The sequence below is a fragment of the Cnephaeus nilssonii genome (assembly GCF_951640355.1).
Source record: "Cnephaeus nilssonii genome assembly, chromosome: 14".
NCBI lineage: Eukaryota > Metazoa > Chordata > Mammalia > Chiroptera > Vespertilionidae > Cnephaeus > Cnephaeus nilssonii.
The window spans coordinates 47,547,606-47,569,158 of record NC_137085.1 but is presented as its reverse complement, the minus strand read 5'-3'; the positions used below and the strand labels follow the sequence as shown (position 1 = coordinate 47,569,158).

The 21,553-nt window shown below is 40.0% G+C and overlaps 1 protein-coding gene across 13 annotated transcripts in view; it reads left to right on the top strand.

Annotated features, from left to right (window-relative positions):
- Nucleotides 1–21,553, top strand: part of RFX3 (regulatory factor X3) — a 291,507-nt gene that overhangs the window by 49,547 nt on the left and 220,407 nt on the right. For 5 of the 13 annotated variants that reach the window (XM_079790196.1, XM_079790198.1, XM_079790194.1 and 2 more), the window contains exons 4-5: nt 2,389–2,447; nt 7,630–7,703. The exons of 4 other annotated variants lie outside the window; for them this stretch is intronic. In XM_079790196.1, the coding sequence (XP_079646322.1) occupies nt 7,670–7,703 (34 nt within the window). In that variant the 5' untranslated portion in view covers nt 2,389–2,447; nt 7,630–7,669. Of the gene's footprint in view, nt 1–2,388; nt 2,448–7,444; nt 7,704–21,553 lie in introns of those variants that run through there. 4 more of the 13 variants (XM_079790195.1, XM_079790205.1, XM_079790201.1 and 1 more) reach the window with 2 other exon arrangements.

Below are 21,553 nucleotides of genomic sequence, written 5' to 3'. Positions count from 1 at the left end.
GAAGGGAGGAAGAAAGAAAGGAAGGGAGGGAGGGAGGGAGGGAGGGAGGGAGGGAGGGAGGGAGGGAGGGAGGGAAGGAAGGGAAGAAAGAAAGGGAAGGAGGGGATGGGGAGAGGAGGGAAGGGAGGGGAGGGGAGGGGAGAAGTTTATTTGAGCCAAACAGATAACATATGCTTGGGAGCAAGATCTCAAATGCTCCCTATAGCTGTTATTTTTAACCTTTTTAAAAAATCTTATGGCACACACAAACTAATTACTAAAACTTTGCAGCACACCAAAAAATATAATTTTTGCTGATCTGACAAAAACATAGGTATAATTTTGATTGATATAAAAAAAGTAGTAATTATCTTTTTTGCTCCAAAGTGACTTTCTAAAAATCAGATGCCTATCCTGTCTAATAAAGAGGGAATATGCTAATTGACCCTCATGCCGTCGCAAAGATGGCGGCACCCACAGCCAATAAGGAGGGAATATGCTAATTGACTGCCCCGCCCTCAAAGATGGCGGTGCCCACAGCCAATAAGGAGGGAATATGCTAATTGACTTCCCCTCTCTCAAAGATGGCGGCACCCACAGCCAATAAGGAGGGGATATGCTAATTGACTACCCCACCTTCAAAGATGCTGGTGCCCACAGCCACAAGGATGGCAACGCCCAGTCCCCTCAGCCCCGCGGGGGCGGCAGGCGTGTGGCAAGGCTGGGCCTGCCCCAGGTGGGCCCGGCCACTCCGTGCACCTGCCTCTGGAGTCCCCCAGTCCCCTCAGCCCCCCAGCCGCCCAGGGCCGGCCTGAGGCACAGGCAAGCCTTGGATGGCGGCTGCCCAGTCACTAGGGCCACCCGAGGCTCAGGTAACCAGGGCTGGCTGAGGCTTGCACTGCCGGCAGTGGCAGCAGCAGAGGTGTGATGGGGTGTCGCCTTCCCCTGATTGCTGGGTCACCTCCTGCCCCTGAGGGCTCCCGGACTATGACAGGGGGCAGGCCAGGCTGAGGGACCCCCCCTCTCTAGTGCATGAATTTTTATGCACCAGGCCTCTAGTGATCAGATATAATATAATCAGAGATTTCTCAAACTTATCCTATATAATAAAAGTATAATATGCAAATCAACTGAATGGTGGAACAACTGGTCAGCATGGGATGGGGCCGGTGAATAGGTGGCATCAGGCCAGTCAAGGCATGTGCCAGGGGGCAGAGGGAGGGGATGGCGATTGGGTGGGGGAGTGGCGACCAACGGTGGTAGAGGGACGATCAGCGGGGTAGGGCTGGCTGGCCGTCCCCTGATCAGTCTGCCTGGTTGCCTCCCGCAGAGGGAGACTACTGGTGGTGGCAGCGTCGGCAGTGGGAGCAGGCCTAAGCCGTCAGTCTGACATCCCCTGAGGATCCTGGACTGCAAGAGGGTGCAGGCCGGGCTAACCCTTCCCCCCCTCCCCGTGCACAAATTTTTGTGCACCGGGCCTCTAGTACTTGTATATAAGGATTTCTGGTACCAAGAATTAGCTAATCAGATGCAACCTTATTATGTGATGTGACCAATAAGATGCAACTGTATTAGATGGCCTATATATTTATGGTTCAAGACAGGGCATTCATACAGGATAGTTATTATTGTGTTGATTGTGGTGGTGGTGGTGTTTTTTTGTTTTAAATTTGAAAATCTAAGGGAAAAGAGGTCAGTACCCCTGACTAGTTAGGTGTTGCATGATTCAGAAATCCTTGCAGCATACCAGTTGAAAATTGCTGTTCTGTAGCATTGATGGTGGTTATAGTGAATCACACCTTGGGATATTCATGCCGTGCGAAGACCCTTTCCTTTCAATCTGGACTGGGCCAGTAGCTTATTTTACAAAACAGAATGCCACAGAATTAAACTCTTCCAGGTCTGGATGTAAGCCCTAAGAAGACCAAGTAGCTTTGGCTTTAGTGTTTTGGGGAGACCTGAATCATCATGTAAGAAATCTGGTTACCTTCCCATAGAGACCATTGGGAAAATAGGTCACATGGAGACAGAGGCCCTGAGATTGCATGGAAGGAGCAACCTAGTTACCCTAGTATTCTAGCTTAGCCCACATCCCCCCTGCCAACTGAAAGCAATCACGAATGACCATCAGCAGGAGAATCAGAATTGCCTAGGTAAGCCCAGCTTAGCCTGCAGCATTATGAACAAATAAAATGGTTGTTTTCTTGAGCAAGTAAGTTTTGGGATGTTTTGTTACACAATAATAAAAAAAGCAAAAGAAGCATAACAGTGTTCTTGAAAACAAAAGTTTTGCTAAAGGATATTTACTTTGCTTGTCCTCTTTTGACAGTTTTGGTCTTTCCATAGCTTGCAAAGATCATGCAATATTGAAGAGAGACAATAGTAATAAATAATTCTTTTCCTTTACAGAAGCTCACCTTACTCTACCACAACTACATGGGTTTGGCTGATACTTGGGTGAATCTGAGGTAAACCAATCTCTCCATACTGATTCTCTTCAGAGAGATCTCAGGCAATAGGGTTGCTTTCTGTGTTCAGGGCTCTGATTCCTCTTCTCTGTTAAATTTCTCACTCCCAGTCTTTTGTGACTCTTTTCTTCCTGTCAGAGTTGAATTGGATTTGGCCTGGGTCAGCCAAGTAAGACAAAATGGAGTAGTCTTTGTTCCTCACTTGCACTTATTTCTGTTGTCCAGAAAAGACTTGGGCAAGTCTTTTGGGGCTGAGAGTGGATCTAAGACCAGGAGTCACCTTATTTTTTATCATTTACATATTAGTTAGCAGGGAATATATTGAGCCATTGCTCATGCAGTTTATTTTTCCTTCTCACAGATTAGAGTCTCTCCTATTTAACTTTAAATATTGAAATAGTTTTTTTCATGTTTATACTAGAGATAAGAATCAGAGATCCAAAAATTTATAAGTATAATTTTTTAAACATTTTTCTTGTTAAAATCCTTTTTGTGTTAAAAACTATAAGATGATAGATTTAAAATTCTCGAGATTGATTGGCTTTCACATTGGTGGAGTGAGGTCCTCCATTTATTTGCTGTCCCTCTAAAACAACAAAAACATGGACAAAACAATTACAACCAACCATTTCAAAATTCTGGCAGTTAACCAGAGAATGAACTGAAAATCCACGGCCCAAGAGAAAACTACTGAACCATGAGAAGACAGTGGAGTCTGTGACATTTTAACTTGAGGCGATTTCCATCTTTCCTCTTTCCCCAGCTTAGTGATATAGCAAAAGCTGGCAGCATTACAAACAGTGGAGAGATCTGACCACTTTTGGATATTCATTAAAAACACCAACTCCGAAGCACAGTTGATAGGTTGTCCAAGCTTGCAGCTCCCTGGGAAAACTCTGTTCTCAGAGAGTGGTTGACTATTTGATTTGACTCAGAGCTTCAGCCCAGTTGGGGGAAGAAAAGGCCTACCTTCAGGGCTTTGCTGAAACAACAGCAACTGTTGGTAATATACCCACTGCTTAAGGCTGTGATTTCCGTTGGGGCAAACAAGAGTCTGCCCAGAATTTTAAAAGGAAATCTCAGAAAATTAGCCAACCCTAGGGTATTTTGAAAAGCTCCAACATATTCCTGGGTATCTGAAAAGTTGCACAATGTGCAAAGCTGTGCACATGCCCAGGAAAGACCTGGGGAAGGAGATCACCACCTATGGCTGAGGTTTTATGTAAGTAGGAAAAGAAGGCTAGGGCTGTCTTATAAACTGCCTGAATTTCAAAGGTGTGACTACTGATAAAAATTTCTTGGGCAAAGCATGGAAGACATACAGGCAAGCATTTAAGGAAATCCTCTAACCAATCATTGGTTGACCACTAAGTTGTACTGACCTAGTGTGACTCCTAAGAGGCTAGGCTTAAATATAGTAAGAACTTAAAAAAAAAATTAGTAGAGAGATCAGTGGCCAGCACACTACAGGGAATACAGAATCTACAAAATTAGTTCATAAAAGTGCTAAACAAATAAGCGTTATCAATAAAAACAAAATCAGTGTTAAAAAATCTTGGTGGGACAGCATGGAGAATTTGATACTACAGTTGTTAAAATACATTATCTAAAATGTCCAGTTTTCAACAAAAAATTGAGACATGCAAGAAATAGGAAAGTATGCCACATACACAGGAAAGAAAAACACAAACATCAGCCAACAGAATTAATGTCCCATCGGGATCTCAGATCTGGGCTTAATAGACAAAGACTTTAAGTCAGTTTTTATAAATATGTTCAAAGAACTAAATGATACCATGTAAAGAATTAAAGGAAGGTATAAGAATGATGTCTTGCTAAAGAGAATATCAATCAACATAGAAATTATTTGAAAAGTACCATATGAAAATTCTGAAGTTTAAAAGTATAACAACTGAAATGAAAAATTTACTAGCTAGGTGTCCGAGAAAGAAGGGGCGTTTATCCCAGGCGACCCTTGAGATAAACTTTAACCGTGCAGGTACTCGGAAATTTAAAGTAGTTACCAGCAAAAAGACTGCTTTGAGTTGGTAGGACCATGGCAGGCAATTTCATCTGATCTTATGTTAGTATATTTAGGACTGCCAGAGGAATTATGCCACACAAATAGTTACAGTTGCAGTTCACACAGCAATTTATTCTCCTTTTATCATTGCAGTGGGCACAAAGCTTATCAGCACACAGCACACTGTTACTCACAAAATTCCTGGTGCCTTGGGTACAGGCTTATCGGGATCCCAAAGTGTGGCTTTCTCGTGGCAGCAGCGGGCACCCATCTCTGGCTGGCAGGCAAGTCAGGTCAGGAAACGAAGACTCAGGTGCCGCGTTGCCATACGAGATCCTTGAGCACAGCGCAGATCGATCCGAGGCCCCACCATTTGTCTCTCTTCTGACTCGGAGCGAAGCGGAGTGGGGAAGGGGATTGCGCCCAAACTGAAGGCAAAGATAAACTTCCAGTGATCAGAGCCACCAGTGCAGCTCAGGGATCAAAGCGATCAGCAACAACCAGGCATCCAGCGATCAAGCAATGATCAACTTGAATGGTGTTTGGGGACTCTTTAAATAGCTTGTAATACCCACGGCAGTCTAGGGGGGAGTAGGGAGATTCTGGTAAACAAAATGCATAACAAGATCTCAAGTTTAACATTAGTTCCAATGGGCCTGTCAGTAAACAAACTTGTAAACACTCGGTTTCATTCTGGAGAGGGGGAGAGTTTATGTCATCACACATATGGTTATAATGGCAAGTCATTCTGAGTCAGTAATTGAAGTTCAAATCCTTATCAATAGAATACCCAAGCTTCAGGGCAGTCGGGAATGTGTCCTTAATATCACACTTTAAGGAAAGTTAACTAAAACATTATAAAACCTTTTAAACATTTTTTGGCATTTTTAAACATTTCTGTATTTTACTACAACACTAGGCTTAACAGATAGGAGTTGACAAATGAAATAATTTGTCAATTTGAAGATAATTCGCTAGAGATTATCCATTGTGAGGAATAGTAAGAAAATAAAAAAATGAACAGAGCTTAACAAGATCTATGGGATGTCATCAAGTGTGCCAACACATCCATAATGGAATTCCCAAAAGAAATAATGGCAGAAAACTTAATTTAAAATACTAATATACACATTAAATAACTCAGTGTACTTTAAGTTAAATAATGCTATCCACACTTAGACACATCATAGTCAAATTCACAAAATGAAAGAAATTTTAAAAGCAGAATTAAAAAAACAACATATAAAAGGGATTCCCAATAAGATCAATAGCTGACTTATCAGAAACCATGCAGGCTAGAAGACATTTTCAGAGTATTAAAAGAAAAAGACTGTCAACCAGGAATTCTGTATTTTGCTAAACTTCAAAGATGAAGGTGAAATTAAGACATCCTCTATAATAAAGATGAAATATGCAAATGGTCGTTACGCCATGAAGTGTAACAACCGCGTAACGACCGGATCATGGATCAGCAGGAGGGTGAGCAGCAAGCTACAAGCGGGTGGCGGAGAGCTATAGGAGGGGGCAGGGCAGCAAGCTATGAGGGGGGAACGGGGGGAGCTACAGGAGGGTGAGGCAGTGGGTGGAGAGCTACTGGAGGGTAGCAGCGAGCTACTGTCAAGCTACTGGCGCACAGATTCATGCACAGGGCTACTGGTTTACAAATAAATGAAAATCAAGAGAATTTGTTGCTTCCAGACTGAACCTACAAGAAATATTAACTACATGAGTATTACGAAAGATACACATAAAAATACATGGACATACATTTTTTTTCTTTGTAACTTTTTCTGTCCTGTTTTAAAAGACAACTGCATGAAGCATTAATAATAAATCTTTGTTGATGGGCTTATCTACACTAATAAAAGAGAAATATGCAAATTGACCATACCTCCGAGATGCCCACCAGCCAATCAGGAGTGAGTATGCAAATTAACCCAACAAAGATGGTGGGTTAATTTGCATATGTAGGCATGGAGTGAAAACTGAAGAGGCTTGGCTTCTCTACTGCGGCCCGAGTGGAGAAGCCAATCCTCATTGCGGCTGGAGTGGAGAAGCCTAGCCTCGAGGCTTGGGTTCTCCACTGCGGCTGGAGCGAAGGCCTGGGTCCCAGGTGCCAGCAGCCAGGGGATGGGAGGCCTGTTGCACAAATCTTCGTGCAACAGACCTCTAGTGACATATAAAGATATAGTTTGACAATAATAATAAAAAGAAAGGTAAGGGAATGGAGGTATATTGCAGGAAAAATTTTTTATGTATTATTGGAATTAATTCAAACTAGTATGTTTTAGGTTAAAATGCTAATTGTAAATTCAAGGGCATCCACTTAAGAAAATAACACAAAAAATTAGTGAAAGAAACAAGGAATAAAAAAGGTACATTAGAAAATATCTAACACAAAAAAGGGCAGCAATTAAGAGATATATGATATTAGAGAGCTGAAATATTCTCTTATAGAGGTTATAATGTGTAATTTTCACGTTAAATCATGTATTTATATAATTTTTACCAGTAGAACATTTTGATTCATGGAGCCTCTTAAGGACTTAATTTTATGATACTACTAGACACTTCTCAATAGATTTTTAAAATATGGTATAAGAAAAATGCACCAAAGTCAAGTCAGTGTAAAAAGATTTTATTAACCCTAGTTCTTAAATTGTGGCTTTGTTTCCCTGGAGATGAAACAGCAGTATACAGAAATGAGAGATTCCTTTGATTGTGTTCCTGATATTTGAGTATGGAAAATTTAGTTATTTTCTTCCTCTAAATGTGGAGGGAGAAAGATGAACAAAGGACTTTGGAGGATAGAGGAGATAATGGGAAAAAAGGGATCTGGAGATAAATGCACATAAAAAAGGGCTGTTGAAAAGAGAAATGTCCTGGGCAGAATATTTCAGAAGTCTTGAGAAGTATTTTTTTTTATCTGCCTTTTCATATATTATTGGTTCTGTTTTCCAAAGGTGTCCAGCCCAGTGGAGATGTGATCTCATATGCCTCTAGAAACTTAAACCCATGTTTAGCTTTCTGGTATGAAGAAGGTTTACTTATATCAAACAATATATGTAATTTCCTTATTATAGAAAAAGTGTTTTAAATGAATTTTCTTACAAATGAGCCAAACTATCATTTAAAAATGACTTCTCAATCTGTTTTCAGTCCCAGCACAGTTGAAGAATAAAGCATAGTTGCATCAGTAATGATGACTCACTCAACTGGGAGCATCTCTCTGGGTGAGAATAAGTAAGATTTTAAAAGACTTCTGAACAGTTCTGATATGGTATACCTCCTTTTCATTATAAATTACAAATTTAAACCATACATTGAAACCATTATAGAAATTGGTATTAAGAGATGACAAAGATTAAATTTAATCTACTCATGAGAAAACTTTTTTCTTCAGTGATATTAAACCTCTCAAATACTTCTATTAACCTTACCAGAGTTTTCAAGACATTTTTATTCTTATTATTTTTTAAAACCTTATTAACTGTGTTAAATGTGCAGTACAATAGAGTTAACTGTATGCACACAGATCCCTAGAACTTTTTCATCTTACAAACTGAAACCCTCTTCCCTTTGAAGAATAACTCCCTTTTCCCCTTCCCCTCAGCCTCTGGTAATCATTATTCTACTTTCTAAGAGTTTGGCTACTTTAGATGTTCTATGTAAGTGGAGTCATGCAGTGTGAGTGTTTTTGTGACTGTCTTATTTTACTTAGCATAATGTCTTCAAGGTTTATCCATGTTGTAGCATATGACAGATTCCCTTCTTTTTTTTCATTAGGCTGAGTTCTGTTCAATTGTGTTTGTATACTACATTTTCTTTATTCATCCACTGATGGGCATTTAGGTTGCTTTCACCTCTTGGCTATTGTAAATAATGCCGCATTGATCATGGGTGTACAAATATCTCTTAGAAATCTTGCTTTTAATTCTTCTGGGATGTACTAGTACCGTGGTCGGCAAACTGCGGCTCGCGAGCCACATGTGGCTCTTTGGCCCCTTGAGTGTGGCTCTTCCTCAAAATACCACGGCCTGGGTGAGTCTATTTTGAAGAAGTGGCGTTAGAAGAAGTTTAAGTTTAAAAAATTTGGCTCTCAAAAGAAATTTCAATCGTTGTACTGTTGATATTTGGCTCTGTTGACTAATGAGTTTGCCAACCACTGTATAGTATATCCAGAAATGGGATTGCTAGATTGTGTAGCAATTCTGTTTTTAATTTTTTTAGGAACTTCCATACTATTTTTTATAATAGCTGCACCATTTTACTTTCCTACCAACAGCATACAAGGGTTCTAATTTCTCTAGAGCCTCACCAACACTTGTTACTTTGTTTTTTAAGAAATAAAATTTTTTTATACTGGCCATCCTAATCATTCTTGGGTTTTTAACTTACTGCTAACATGTAAGGCCTTTATTTTGTTTACTTATTTTTCACTTTCTTAAGAAACAAAATAGTTATTTTAGGAGATTTCCTATAATTATTGCAAATCTTCACACTGTTCCCTGACATCAAACACTAGAACACCATTTGGGGCCAATGTTTTTGTTTTGTTTTTTAAGGGTAAACTTGCCTTAATAGCATCATCATAATGCTGATTGCTATCTCTGGGCTGGATTATCTGCTCTGGTTTCCAAGCAGTCCATAAATGTCACATTGAGTGTATTACTTCAGTGTATACCTAATGTTCTTCAACTCTCTCTGAACATGGTTGTTTCCACGCAGCATCTGCTTGTGAACCTTGCTGCCAGCCAATCTCCACAGATGTCTTACTATGTGCGGTTGTGCTGCCAAAGACTATGCTTCAATGCTGGTAGACCAGCTACCTTCCAGTGCCCTGTATTTGATGATCCTGTCTACCATTTAATAATATTTACAGTTTATAGGTGATGTTTATGATTATGTTCAAGACAACAGATACAGTGCTTATAATCCATTTAGTTCTCACAGCTATATATATTTCAGCATTTTCTGTTTTGCATATGCTTAGATTGAATTAGGACCTTAGCGTTGCTTCTAACCTCTCTGACTCTTTTAAAGACTATACTGTAACATCGTAAGGTTGAAAAAAAAGAAACACTTTGAATCTGTACTAAAGTTTTGACTCTGCCACTTGTTGATTTACCTTTTGATGTGTCTTATCCTCTCTGAGGCAGAAATCTCATCTGTAAATGGAATATAATGATAATTACCTTTTATTTTTATGGCTTCATTAATATTGTGAGCTTGTGTTTTTTAGGAAGCCTTTTAACCAAGGAGTCTATCACATTAGAATTTCCTTCCTTCAAATAGTGAAGGTGAAGGGCATTTCAAACTCAGTGGTACTTTTTTAAATCCTCACTCTAGGATATGTTTTCATTGATTTTTAGAGAGAGAGGAAGTGAAGGAGGGAAGAAGGGAGGCAGTGTTTTGTAGTAACTTGCCTTTATCAAATCTATTCAAGCTTTTGATTTAGTTTTTAAAGATACCCTTTATTTTTGTTTTCATGGTTTATCTAATGTTTAGTCATTTAGCTATTTTTAATAACAGTAGAACTTCCCTAATGGAGTTTTGGAATAAATACTACTGGTTTGGGGAGAACATATAGCTCAGCATTTGGGAGTGGAACTGTGAGGGTCTCACTATAGCCCACAGACTGAGTTTTCTTCCTGCCATGGGCATCTGTTGGGATGGTTGGAGAGGAAATGGCAAGTGGGGGGTCTATGATTTGGGTAAGTGAAGGCTGGTCAAGATTGCTTCTCAGATATATATATATATATATATATATATATATATATATATATACACACACACACACACACACACACACACACATATTTTTTTTTATTTTTTATTTATTTTTTTGTATAAGTTTATAGATTTCTCTGATCCATTTATTTTTATATCCTGTAAGTCAATGTATGTTTTAGACTTTTGTTCATCTGTAAGTAGTCTTCTTGGCTAGATCCTGGAGTTTGAAATTAAAAAAAAAATTTTTGATAGTATTACAGCTCTCCCCCATTCTCCCACTCTCCACCCCCTTAGACCCCCCCCCCCTCCACCCAGCTCCTGCCTTACCCCAGGCCTTCACCACACTTTTGTTTATGTCCATGGGCCATGCATATCTACAGTAATAAAAGAGAAAGATGCAAATTGACCGTACCTTCGGGACACCCACCAGCCAGTCAGGAGTATGCAAATTTCCCCAACAAAGATGGTGGGTTGATTTGCATACACAGTCGCCGAGCAGCCGGGGGCGGGATGCTTGTGTGTTGCCATGGCGATGGAGCAAAGGTGGTGCCGGCAGCCAGGGGAAGGAAGGCCCATTCTTGCATGCATCTTCATGCATTGGGCCTCTAGTATGCATATAAGATGAAATTTATTTTTAATAACTTCCAGATCTCCTAAGTCAATATTATGGAGAAAGCAGAGAACCCACCCAGTGGTTCATATGAAAGATGTGTGCCTTTTATTCTTTTTACTTATTTATTTATTTATTTATTTATTTATTTATTTATTTATTTATTTATTTATTTTTATTCTTGACTCCAAACAGGGAAATGTGTAGCAACTAATTCTTGAAGTAGAAAACATATGAAAATGTTCTTTTCCAGCCTGTGACTGGCTTTTGCTCTGTCTTATAGTGCTACTTTGATTTTGGGAGAAATTAGTCATGTGTGGGGATAATTCAGTTCAACACATCCTGATGACCATTCCTGTCAAAGTGCAGGTGAAATATTTGCCCACCTTTGAGATCCTGAAATCTGGCCTACTGAAGTGCAAACATTGCTCTTTGGTTATATTCTGGATGGAGTTTTGATTGAGCTGCTTTTTGAAATATTTGTTTTAATTATTTGTATATTTTTAACTACATTGCTAATCTCACAAAGGGAAAGGAATCAACTATGGATCATCTCGTTACTGCAATAGCTGGACAGTAGTACTGCTGTGAAACATTAATTGAAAACTACCTAATGCAAAGAAAGTAACTATTGCATAACAGCATGAGGATATTGTATGTTGTCCAGTAACAGCAGTACTAGTTCCACTGAAGTAGTTCAGATATGGATTTGATATTGCTTAGTCTTCATTCTTCAGTGACACAGCAAACCAGTCATTCCACCAACAAAATAATAGATGCTATAAAACTGATGAAGAAAGAAGGAATGTTGCTTAAATACTTAAGATGGACTGAAGTTTTTGTTAGTGGTAGGCTCTAAACCCACATATTAGATATGCATAATATAAATTGTGAGCCTGTTTAAATTTTACTCTCCTGTCTGGAGAAGTCTTTATAAAAGTAATGACAATTTTAATGCTGTTCATAATTAAATTGAGGACACAAATTACACATAATAATTATAGAATAGGTTTTGAATGGTAACTATATGCTAGTGATATGTTTGTGTTATATCATTTTATAGAGGCACTGTCTTTCTAGAGTGGCATTATCTATATTTTATCTGTGAGAAAAATAGACTAAGAAAGCTGCTGACTTGCCCAAGATAATTTAACTAGTAGGTAATGGAGTTGGGATTTGAACAGTAGTCTGTTTAACACTAAAAGCCCAACCTTTTAACTACTACTTTACACCTTAATATCCGGTGCTTTAATATTCCTGGCGTGCTTTCAAAAACTTCTCTCTTCCTGTCAATTCCAGAGATAACATTCAGTAACTTGACAACAATGACCTTTCTAAACAAATATAGAGTGTTACAGAACCAGATGGCCAAAGATTATATTTTATTTTTCTGGCTCAACATAAATTGACTGATAAAATCCAAAAAAGATCCTTCTGTGTCCTAGGACTTCATCAGGCCACATGGCAAGCCAGTGCCCTTTATCAGGAGCCAGTCATGAGTACAGAACCTTATGTCTTTATACTGTAATTTAGATTAGGACCTAATGAAAGGGCAAGAAGCTGGTTTACTAAATGAGATCATTCTGCGCTTTAGTAATGGCAGTGCATTTGGGTAGGGAGTTTCTGAGGAATTAAAGACAGAAAGGCAGTGAGTGCTACTGTGTGTGCCATTAAGTGGATATAAGCAAGGAGAAGGCTGATTACAACTTAACAGACTGCCAACTTAGGCATCTTTTTTGGGGGGCGATTTAAGTAGGATTTTTGTAATAATTAGAAACCTATTCTTGATCATTCAAAATTGGGTATCCTTTTGACAGTCTTAGATAAATATTTTTAGAAAATATGTTTCTATATTATAAACTTATTATATTAGAAACATAAGTTACTATATCACATACAAGCATGAACATAATGCTTTCATGAGCTCAGTTACACTTAGTAAAGTTCAGACTTAGACCAGGTTACACAGGGTAGGTATAGAAATGTTTCAAAGCTATATTGAAGCCAACATGTAATTGACAGTAATTTTCAATAACAAAAGAAGCACTGGACTTGGCGTCCCTCGGCCAGCCTGTTTGAGGCTTCTGTAAGGATCCTCCAGCAAATGGTTTAAATTCTGAGTCTCAGTTTTCCTTATTTGTAAAATGAGGTTAGCGTAATAGTACCTGCCTTCTTTCATTACAAAGTTGTTCTAAGGACCAAATTTGGGGGCGGGGGGAGGGATGGCATGTGACAGTTATGGTGATGTACAAATGAATGTTATTATTATGGTTGCATCTACTGTGTAATGGAAAGTGTTCTAAGTTGTGAATAGGATAGACATGCATTTCCAATTACTCTGTATTTAGTTTAGTTTGGTAATTTGGGCCAAGTCACCACAATCGTTTTGAGCCCTCTCACCTAATCCCTCTCACAGAGTTATAAGAATTACATTAGTGCAAATGCTTTCTTAAAGTTTTTATAAAACAACTAGAGGCCTGGAGCACAGATTATTGTACCAATGGGGTCCCTGGGCCTAGTCTGTGGGGATCAGGCCGAAACCAGCTCTCCAACATCCCTCGAGGGGTCCCAAATTGTGAGAGGGTGCAGGCCAGGCCAAGGGACTCCACCAGTGCACGATTGGGGCGGGGAGGGACCACGGGAGGACTCCAGGCCAGACCCCAGCAGCAAGCTAACCTACCGGTCGGAGCATCTGCCCCCTGGTGGTCAGTGCGCATCATAGTGACTGGTTGAACGGTCGGACACTTAGATTATTAGGCTTTTATTATATAGGATGATTGGGTAGGAATTACAGATAACATTACTAAGGTAGCATTACTATTGATAACATAACTTTCTGAACAGATTTCAGAAAGTTAGAAAAGAAATAACCAGAAGTTTCTTAGCTGTTCTCTAATAACCTAGCAAAATAAGTAACCCAAAAAATACTAGAATGACCCTTGAAGTCATCAATCATATCCTCTTCATTTTAAGACTGAGGATTTCCTCCTAATTATATTTTTCTCATTTATGCCATATTTATATTTATACACCAGCATCAGCAATTGTAAAGGATGGCAGTCATCTCTCAATCTTGATAGATACAGCTTTCTAAAAATGTAAAGCCAGAGAAGAACTCTGCAAGGAGGTAATATTGTGCTGTGAAATGAAGCTGGGCTTTGTTGTCAGAAGATGAGATGAAAACTTGATCCTGTCAATACTAGTTTGGGGACCCTGGGAAATGTACTTAGAGTCTGGTACAATGTAGCTACTTAAACTATACTATTTCTTTTTTTTTGTTTTGTTTTGTTATACTTTTATCTTTTTCCTGATTTTTAAATTTTATTTTTGGTTACAGTTTACATTCACTATTTTTTGTATTAGTTTCAGGTGTACAGCACAGTGGTTAGACAATCATGTACTTTATACTTTTTATGTATTACATAGGCCATGTCTGTGTCTGTACCTTAACTATTTTCACGTGTTATTCTTTGAAAGTGTCTTGATTTTTTCTGTCTTGTCTCCAGTAAATACAGTAGTGATTTCTCAAGATTATAAGAGAGGGGTTGTATCAAATCAGAATCTTGGAGTTGTGGGACAGCTAGCTGTAGTTAGAAAAGGCTTCACTTTAAGGTTGGTTTAGGAACTTAAACATGAGCTATAATTTAAAAAAATTTAAAATCCTCACCTGAGAATATGTTTTCATTTATTTTTTAGAGAGAGAGGAGAGGAGGGAGAGAGGGAGGGAGGGAGAGAGACAGAGAGTGAGAGAGAGAGAGAGAGAGACAGAGAGAGACAGAGAGAGACAGAGACAGACATTGATCAGTTGCCTTCTATCCTTCTATACATGCTGAGAGACAGAGAGAGACAGAGACAGACATTGATCAGTTGCCTTCTATCCTTCTATACATGCTGAGAGACAGAGAGAGACAGAGACAGACATTGATCAGTTGCCTTCTATCCTTCTATACATGCCCTGACTGGGAATTGAACCTGCAACCTAGGTATGTGTCCAGACTGTGAATCGAACCCACAAACTTTTTGGTGTATGGGACGGCACTCCAACCAAGTGAGCCACCCTGCCAGGACTGGAGCTATAATTATTAATATAATAATTCTGTTAGGCAATATGTTGGAATTTTTCTTACATTATTGATTATGTAGGTTTCAATTTATGTTGGTTTTGTCTATACTAGGAATTACATGTGTTTAAAATATTCATTAGGAAGCTAAGTGGGCAGTGATTTCATATGGAATTTAAAAGTAGTATTGAGTTTCTTCCTGTGAGAAGAACTTTTCTAAAGAAAATACAAGGAAAATAACGTTTTATCACTGAAAATTCAGAGCAAATGCAGAGAATACTTATGTTTGTCATGAATAATAATCACCTTTGTGTACATTTAGAGCACAGTGTTAAGAAATTCCATAGTTTATATATTAATGATGTTTCTTTTTCTTCAACTTAATAAAAATGTTATTTTTATTTGATATCTTAAAAATATACAAGTTGATCCTAAAATCTGAGAAAAGAAAATTCAAAATCAAGTAGTTATTTAGTTCTCGATTCTAATGGGACTAGGTTGGAAAGTTGAAGATTGGTAGATAAAAAGAATAAATATACAAACATATGTGCCTATGATTCCTTGTGACTTTCCTGTCATTTATCAGCATTTCAACTTTGGGAGATGTTTTCCTTTCTCTCTTTTTGTTAATTAAATAAGTGGATAGAATTTCTCCCTTGATCATCTTAAACATAGTTTCATTGTAACCAATAGTCTGTGGGCTTTCAGTTGAATTTTAATATGACTTTTTCTGTGGAGAGGCTTATAACTGTCTAAATTTTGGTTACACTATTTGGAGAGTGGATATTATAAAAATTGATAGTCAGTTGTTTGAAATATTACAATGAATTGCTTATGAAAAAGGATACAATATGTGGTTTTACCTTTTTCAAAAAGAAAACAATCGGGCAAAAATATGAGAAATATTTTCAGTTGTCCAAGGCTAATGTTGACTTAAGTAGGTCTAGGACTTCACGGTTGACAGCTGCAGATAATTAGCTTTTTCTTCCTTAACAAAGAAAGCAAATGGAGCTGCAAGACATTCATTGCCTTTTCTGTCATCATAATAATAATGTATGTATTTAACTTCTACAGTTCCTTAAATTGATTTAGTGCTAAGCTGCCTACATTACATATAATAGGAGTGACAAGTGAAAGCTGCAGCACATATTTGCGTGGCAAAAGGGAGCAGTGATTGACAGCAGAGTTCCTCTCTACAAGAAACAGCAGTGTGTGGAGCTCAAAAAGGGCTAGATACATAATTCTTAAAATTGTAAAGCAGATTCACAAAATGAATTTTAAAATGTGATTGCTCCTTGGTGTATTTGAGAGTCTTGTTCTTGGCTCTGGGTAAGGGGCACAGATGGGCAGAATCTCACCTGACTGCTAAATATTAGGAAACTCTTTTTAAGCATAGTAGTATTTAAAATTTAAGATTGATACTTCCAAATTATCAATCAAATTATGAATTTGTACCCAGTAACTGAACATTTCCTTGAGCTGTAACTGGTATACCTTATTTGAAGAAGCTAAATAGTACATCTATTCAAACAAAGATTTTAAGACTGTACATTATGCTATTCAGTAAAAATATCCATTTTCAAATGTAAAACTTAAGGTAGCTTTTCTAGAAAGGTAATTGTATAAAGCTTGGTGGTTTCTTTTGGTCAGAGAATGGCTAAATGTGATCATCTTTCAAAAGTACTCACAATATTCTGCAGTTCCTTTGTTTCTGTCACACACGCCCAGAGCTGTGGTTAAAAATACAGCTTGGTGATTGTTGTTGAATATTGCTCTATGATGAACCTAGAAAGCTGGGCTTCATGCTGTAGTATGAAATTGAAGTGCTTTTTGTTTTGGTGACAAGTCCTTGTGTGTCATGAGGTGAAAGGAGAACCCTATGTGTCCTTGTACATTGGCAGCCTCTGCTGGCCATCGCAAAGAGCAGCAGTGACCTTTGTTCTTTCCATGTTACTTATGATTTATTCCTAAGTCTAGGATTTCCATATGGCTTCATTTCTGTACTGTGCCTGGCATATAATAGGGACCCAATAAATGTGTCTTGGACAAATGAATCTTATCTTCCAATCTTATCTTGTACTTCTCTCTAATCTTCAATTCAGATAGTCTACTTTCTCCACTGAAAATGTTGCTCCATAGTCACATCTGTGTCAGTCTCGTGCTCCTTCAACTTTTTCAAACCTGTTATTCAGGAATAGTCAAGTCTCTCATAGCTCATTCCAGTCCACCTTTGCTGGCAGATCAAGTTTAGTACAAGGTTTAGCAGGTTGTTAGAAGGGGGGATTCTAAGATGCTGACAGACCACTGATACTCTGAGTTATAGGGTAAAGGCTTCATATTGTAAGTGGTTTGGGGAAGGTCCACCTTTCCAAAAGACTCATGTACATGTTGTCATCAGTTAGAGAGTCTTTATTTTAATAAAGCATCCTTTAAAATCTATGTACATAACTAGTAAGCAAGTTCTCATATACTGATAGTTTCCTTGTGAACATAAATAAAGTGAAAAAAGGCCGAGAAATTGTGGGGATGAGAGACCGAGTTTTCCACTGATACACTTTTTTTTTTTTTAACATATTCAAACTAGTTGTAGTTATTTCTTGGATAGATAAGTTATTAGACATTCCTACAAATGTCTGTCTTCATATATTTGATTACTTTTATTTTTATTGGCTTTATTGAGGTATAATTTACATACAGTATAATTCACTGACTTAAAATGTACAATTTGATGAGTTTTGGCAAATGTATACAGTCATGTACCCCTATCACAGTCAAGTTACAGGATATTTCCACCACCTCCAAAAGTTTGTTTCTGCTTTGTAGTCATTCTTCTTATCCACAGGTCCCTGGCAACCACAGATCTGCTTTATGTCATTGTCTTGCCTTTTCTGTAATTTCATATAAATGGAATCATACAGTATGTAGTTTTTGTACCTGGCTCTTTTAAACTGTGCATGATTCATGTAGTTTGTTCCTTTTTGTTGTTGAGTAGTACTTCATTGCATAGCTATGCCACAATTTGCTTATTCTGTGTACAGGTTTCTACTTTTTGGCTATTATGAATAAAGCTGTTATGTATGTTTACTACACCTGTTTGTATGGGCATATATTTTTATTTCACTTGGTAATTAAGTAGGAGAGAGATTGTTGAGTCATATGATAAGGGTATGTTTAACTTTATATAAGTAACTGCCAAACTGTTTTCCAAAGTGGTTGTACCATTTTACATCCCCACTGCTAACATGAGTTCCAGTTCCACTATATCATTGCAAACACATGGTATTGACAGTGCTGTTAATTTTACCTATAGTTCTAGTGAATATGTAGTGGTGACTTATTGTAGTTTTAATTTGTATTTCTCTAAATGGTCAGTGATGTTGAGCATCTTTTCATATTCTTACTCATTTACACATCTTCTTTTGTAAAGTGTCCAAATCATTTACAATATATTTAAAAATAATGTTATTTTTTTATGTGTCCTTATTGAGTTGTTGTTTTTTTACATATTTATATCTTTTGGATATAGATCCTTTTTCAGAAATATGTCTTACAAACTTTTCCCCCATGTCTGTGGACTTGTGCTTTCATTTTCTTAAGTGTGTCTTTTCAGAGAACAAAAGTCTCATTTTGATCATGTTTGTTTATCAGTTTTATTCTTTGGACTTTTTGTGGAGTATTAAAAATTTTGTTCTAATCCAATGTCACTTAAATTGTCTTATGTTTTTGTCTCTGAGTTTATAACGCAGGTTGGGGCGAAAGTAGGTTTATAAATATTTATATGGAAAATAATGCAACAATAAATAATCCTCTCTAATAAAATGGTAATATGCAAATCAACCATCACTCTGCTACATAAGCCATGCCCACCAGCCAAGCCACACCCACCAGCCAATCAGAGGGAGTATGCAAATTAATCCCAATCCAAGATGGCTACAGCCACAGAGAGCAAGGTTTCCCAGGTAACAGAGGAAGCCAAGCTTTCCATAGCCGTTGCAGGCCTAAGCCTCCACTCAAGCTACAAAGTTTCAATTATAGAAGGTAAACAAATTCAAACAAATGGCGGCAGAATGGAGCTTGAGAGAGCAGGCCAGGGTTGCTGGCGGCAACAGGGGAAGCAAAGCTTTCCGCATACCCTGGCCGGGCCCACCCGCTTAAGGCTACAAAGTTTCAATTGTAGAAGGTGAATTAACTGCCACAGAAATGGCTGCCGGAGCCCCAGGCTTGGCTCCGCTCCAGGCTACAAAGTTTCAATTGTAGAAGGAAAATAAATTCCAGATACCAGGGTCTCCGCTTGGGTTGCCAGAAGGCGTGGCTGGCCTGCAAACCACCACAGGCCCCTCGCTCAGGCCGCAAAAAGCCCCAAGGGAACCCCCACCTGATCCGGGACACCCTTCAGGGAAAACCAGCTGGCCCCCACCCCTGTACCAGGCCTCTAGCCTATCTAATAAAAGAGTAATATACAGATTGATCATCACTGCAATACACAATATAGCTGCCCCCATGTGGTCAAAGATCCTGCCCCATGTGGACACAAGATGGCCACCACAAGATGGCCAGCAGGAGAGGGCAGTTGGGAGGCACCCGGCCTGCAAGGGAGGGCAGTTGAGAGGGACCAGGCTTGCAAGGGAGGGCAATTGGAGGTTATCAACCCTGCAGGAGAAGGCTGTTAGGGGTGACCAGGCTGGCAGAGGAGGGAAGTTGGGGGAAAACAGGCTGGCAGGGGAGCAGTTAAGCATCAACCAGGATGGCAGCAGAGTGGTTAGGGGGTGATCAGGCTGGCAGGCAGAAGCGGTTAGGGGCAATCAGGAAGGCAGGCAGGCAAGCAGTTGGGAGCCAGCAGTCCTGGATTGTGAGAGGGATGTCCGACTGCCCGTTTAGGCCCGATCCCACCAGGATCGGGCCTAAACGGGCAGTCGGACATCCCTCCAGGAGTCCCAGATTGGAGAGGGTACAGGCTGGGCTGAGGGACAACCCCCCGCCGTGCACGAATTTCGTGCACCGGGCTTCTGGTACAAGAATAACTGTGTTCTGCCTACTCATAACTATAAACCTAGTTTTGCCCCACCCTGTATTAGCTGTAGGTCTATAATAAATTTTGAATTCATTTTTATATATGACTAGAGGCCCGGTGCACGAAATTCGTGCACGGAGGGGGGTTGTCCCTCAGCCCAGCCTGTACCCTCTCTAATATGGGACCCCTCAAGGGATATCCGACTGCCCGTTTAGGCCCGATGGTATCGGGCCTAAACGGGCAGTCGGACATCCTTCTCACAATCCAGTACTGCTGGCTCCCAACTGCTTGCCTGCCTGCCTTCCTGATTGCCCCTAACTGCTTCTGCCTGCCAGCCTGATCACCCCCTAACCACTCTGCTGCCAGCCTGTTTGCCCCCAACTTCCCTCCTCTGCCGGCCTGGTCACCCCTAACTGCCCTCTCCTGCAGGGTTGATCACCTCCAACTGCCCTCCCTTGCAGGCCTGGTCCTTCTCAACTGCCCTCCCTTGCAGGCCGGGTGCCTCCCAACTGCCCTCTCCTGCTGGCCATCTTGTGGTGGCCATCTTGTGTCCACATGGGGCAGGATCTTTGACCACATGGGGGCAGCAATATTGTGTGTTGCAGTGATGATCAATCTGCAGATTACTCTTTTATTAGACAGGATAGAGGCCTGGTACAGGGGTGGGGGCCAGCTGGTTTTCCCTGAAGGGTGTCCCGGATCAGGTGGGGGTTCCCTTGGGGCTTTTTGCGGCCTGAGCGAGGGGCCTGTGGTGGTTTGCAGGCCAGCCACGCCTTCTGGCAACCCAAGCGGAGACCCTGGTATCTGGAATTTATTTTCCTTCTACAATTGAAACTTTGTAGCCTGGAGCGGAGCCAAGCCTGGGGCTCCCTCCTGCCGCCGGCAGCCATTTGTGTTGGGGTTATAATTGAAACTTTGTAGCCTTAAGCGGGTGGGCCCGGCCAGGGTGTGCGGAAAGCTTTGCTTCCCCTGTTGCCGGCGGCAACCCTGGCCTGCTCTCTCAAGCTCCATTCTGCTGCCATTTGTTTGAATTTGTTTACCTTCTATAATTGAAACTTTGTAGCTTGAGTGGAGGCTTAGGCCTGCAATGGCTATGGAAAGCTTGGCTTCCTCTGTTACCTGGGAAACCTTGCTCTCTGTGGCTGTAGCCATCTTGGTTTGGGTTAATTTGCATACTCCCTCTGATTGGATGGTGGGCGTGGCTTGTGGGCATGGCTTGTGGGTGTGTCGGAGGTATGGTCAATTTGCATATTTGTCTATTATTAGGTAGGATACTAGAGGCCCGATGCACGAAGATTCGTGCAAGAATAGGCCTTCCTTCCCCTGGTTGCCAGCACTGGCTTCCCTCTGGCACCTGGGACCCAGGCCATTGCTCTGGCTGCTGCCTTCCGCCTTCGCTCCAGCCCTGCCGCCCTCCTGTAGTTCCCTCCTCCCGTCTCCCCCTTCATAGCAGGCATCCTGCCTCCCCGGCCACTGCCATCTTTGTCACGTCAATTTGCATCTTCCCTCCTTATTGGCTGTGGGCACTGCCATCTTTGTCGTGGAGTGATGGTCAATTTGCATGTTCCGTCTTTATTAGATAGGATGAGTCATTTTGTATCTTTTCATGAGTATCAATTTTTCCAGCCCCATTTCTTGAAAAGACTGTAATTTTTTCATTGAATTATC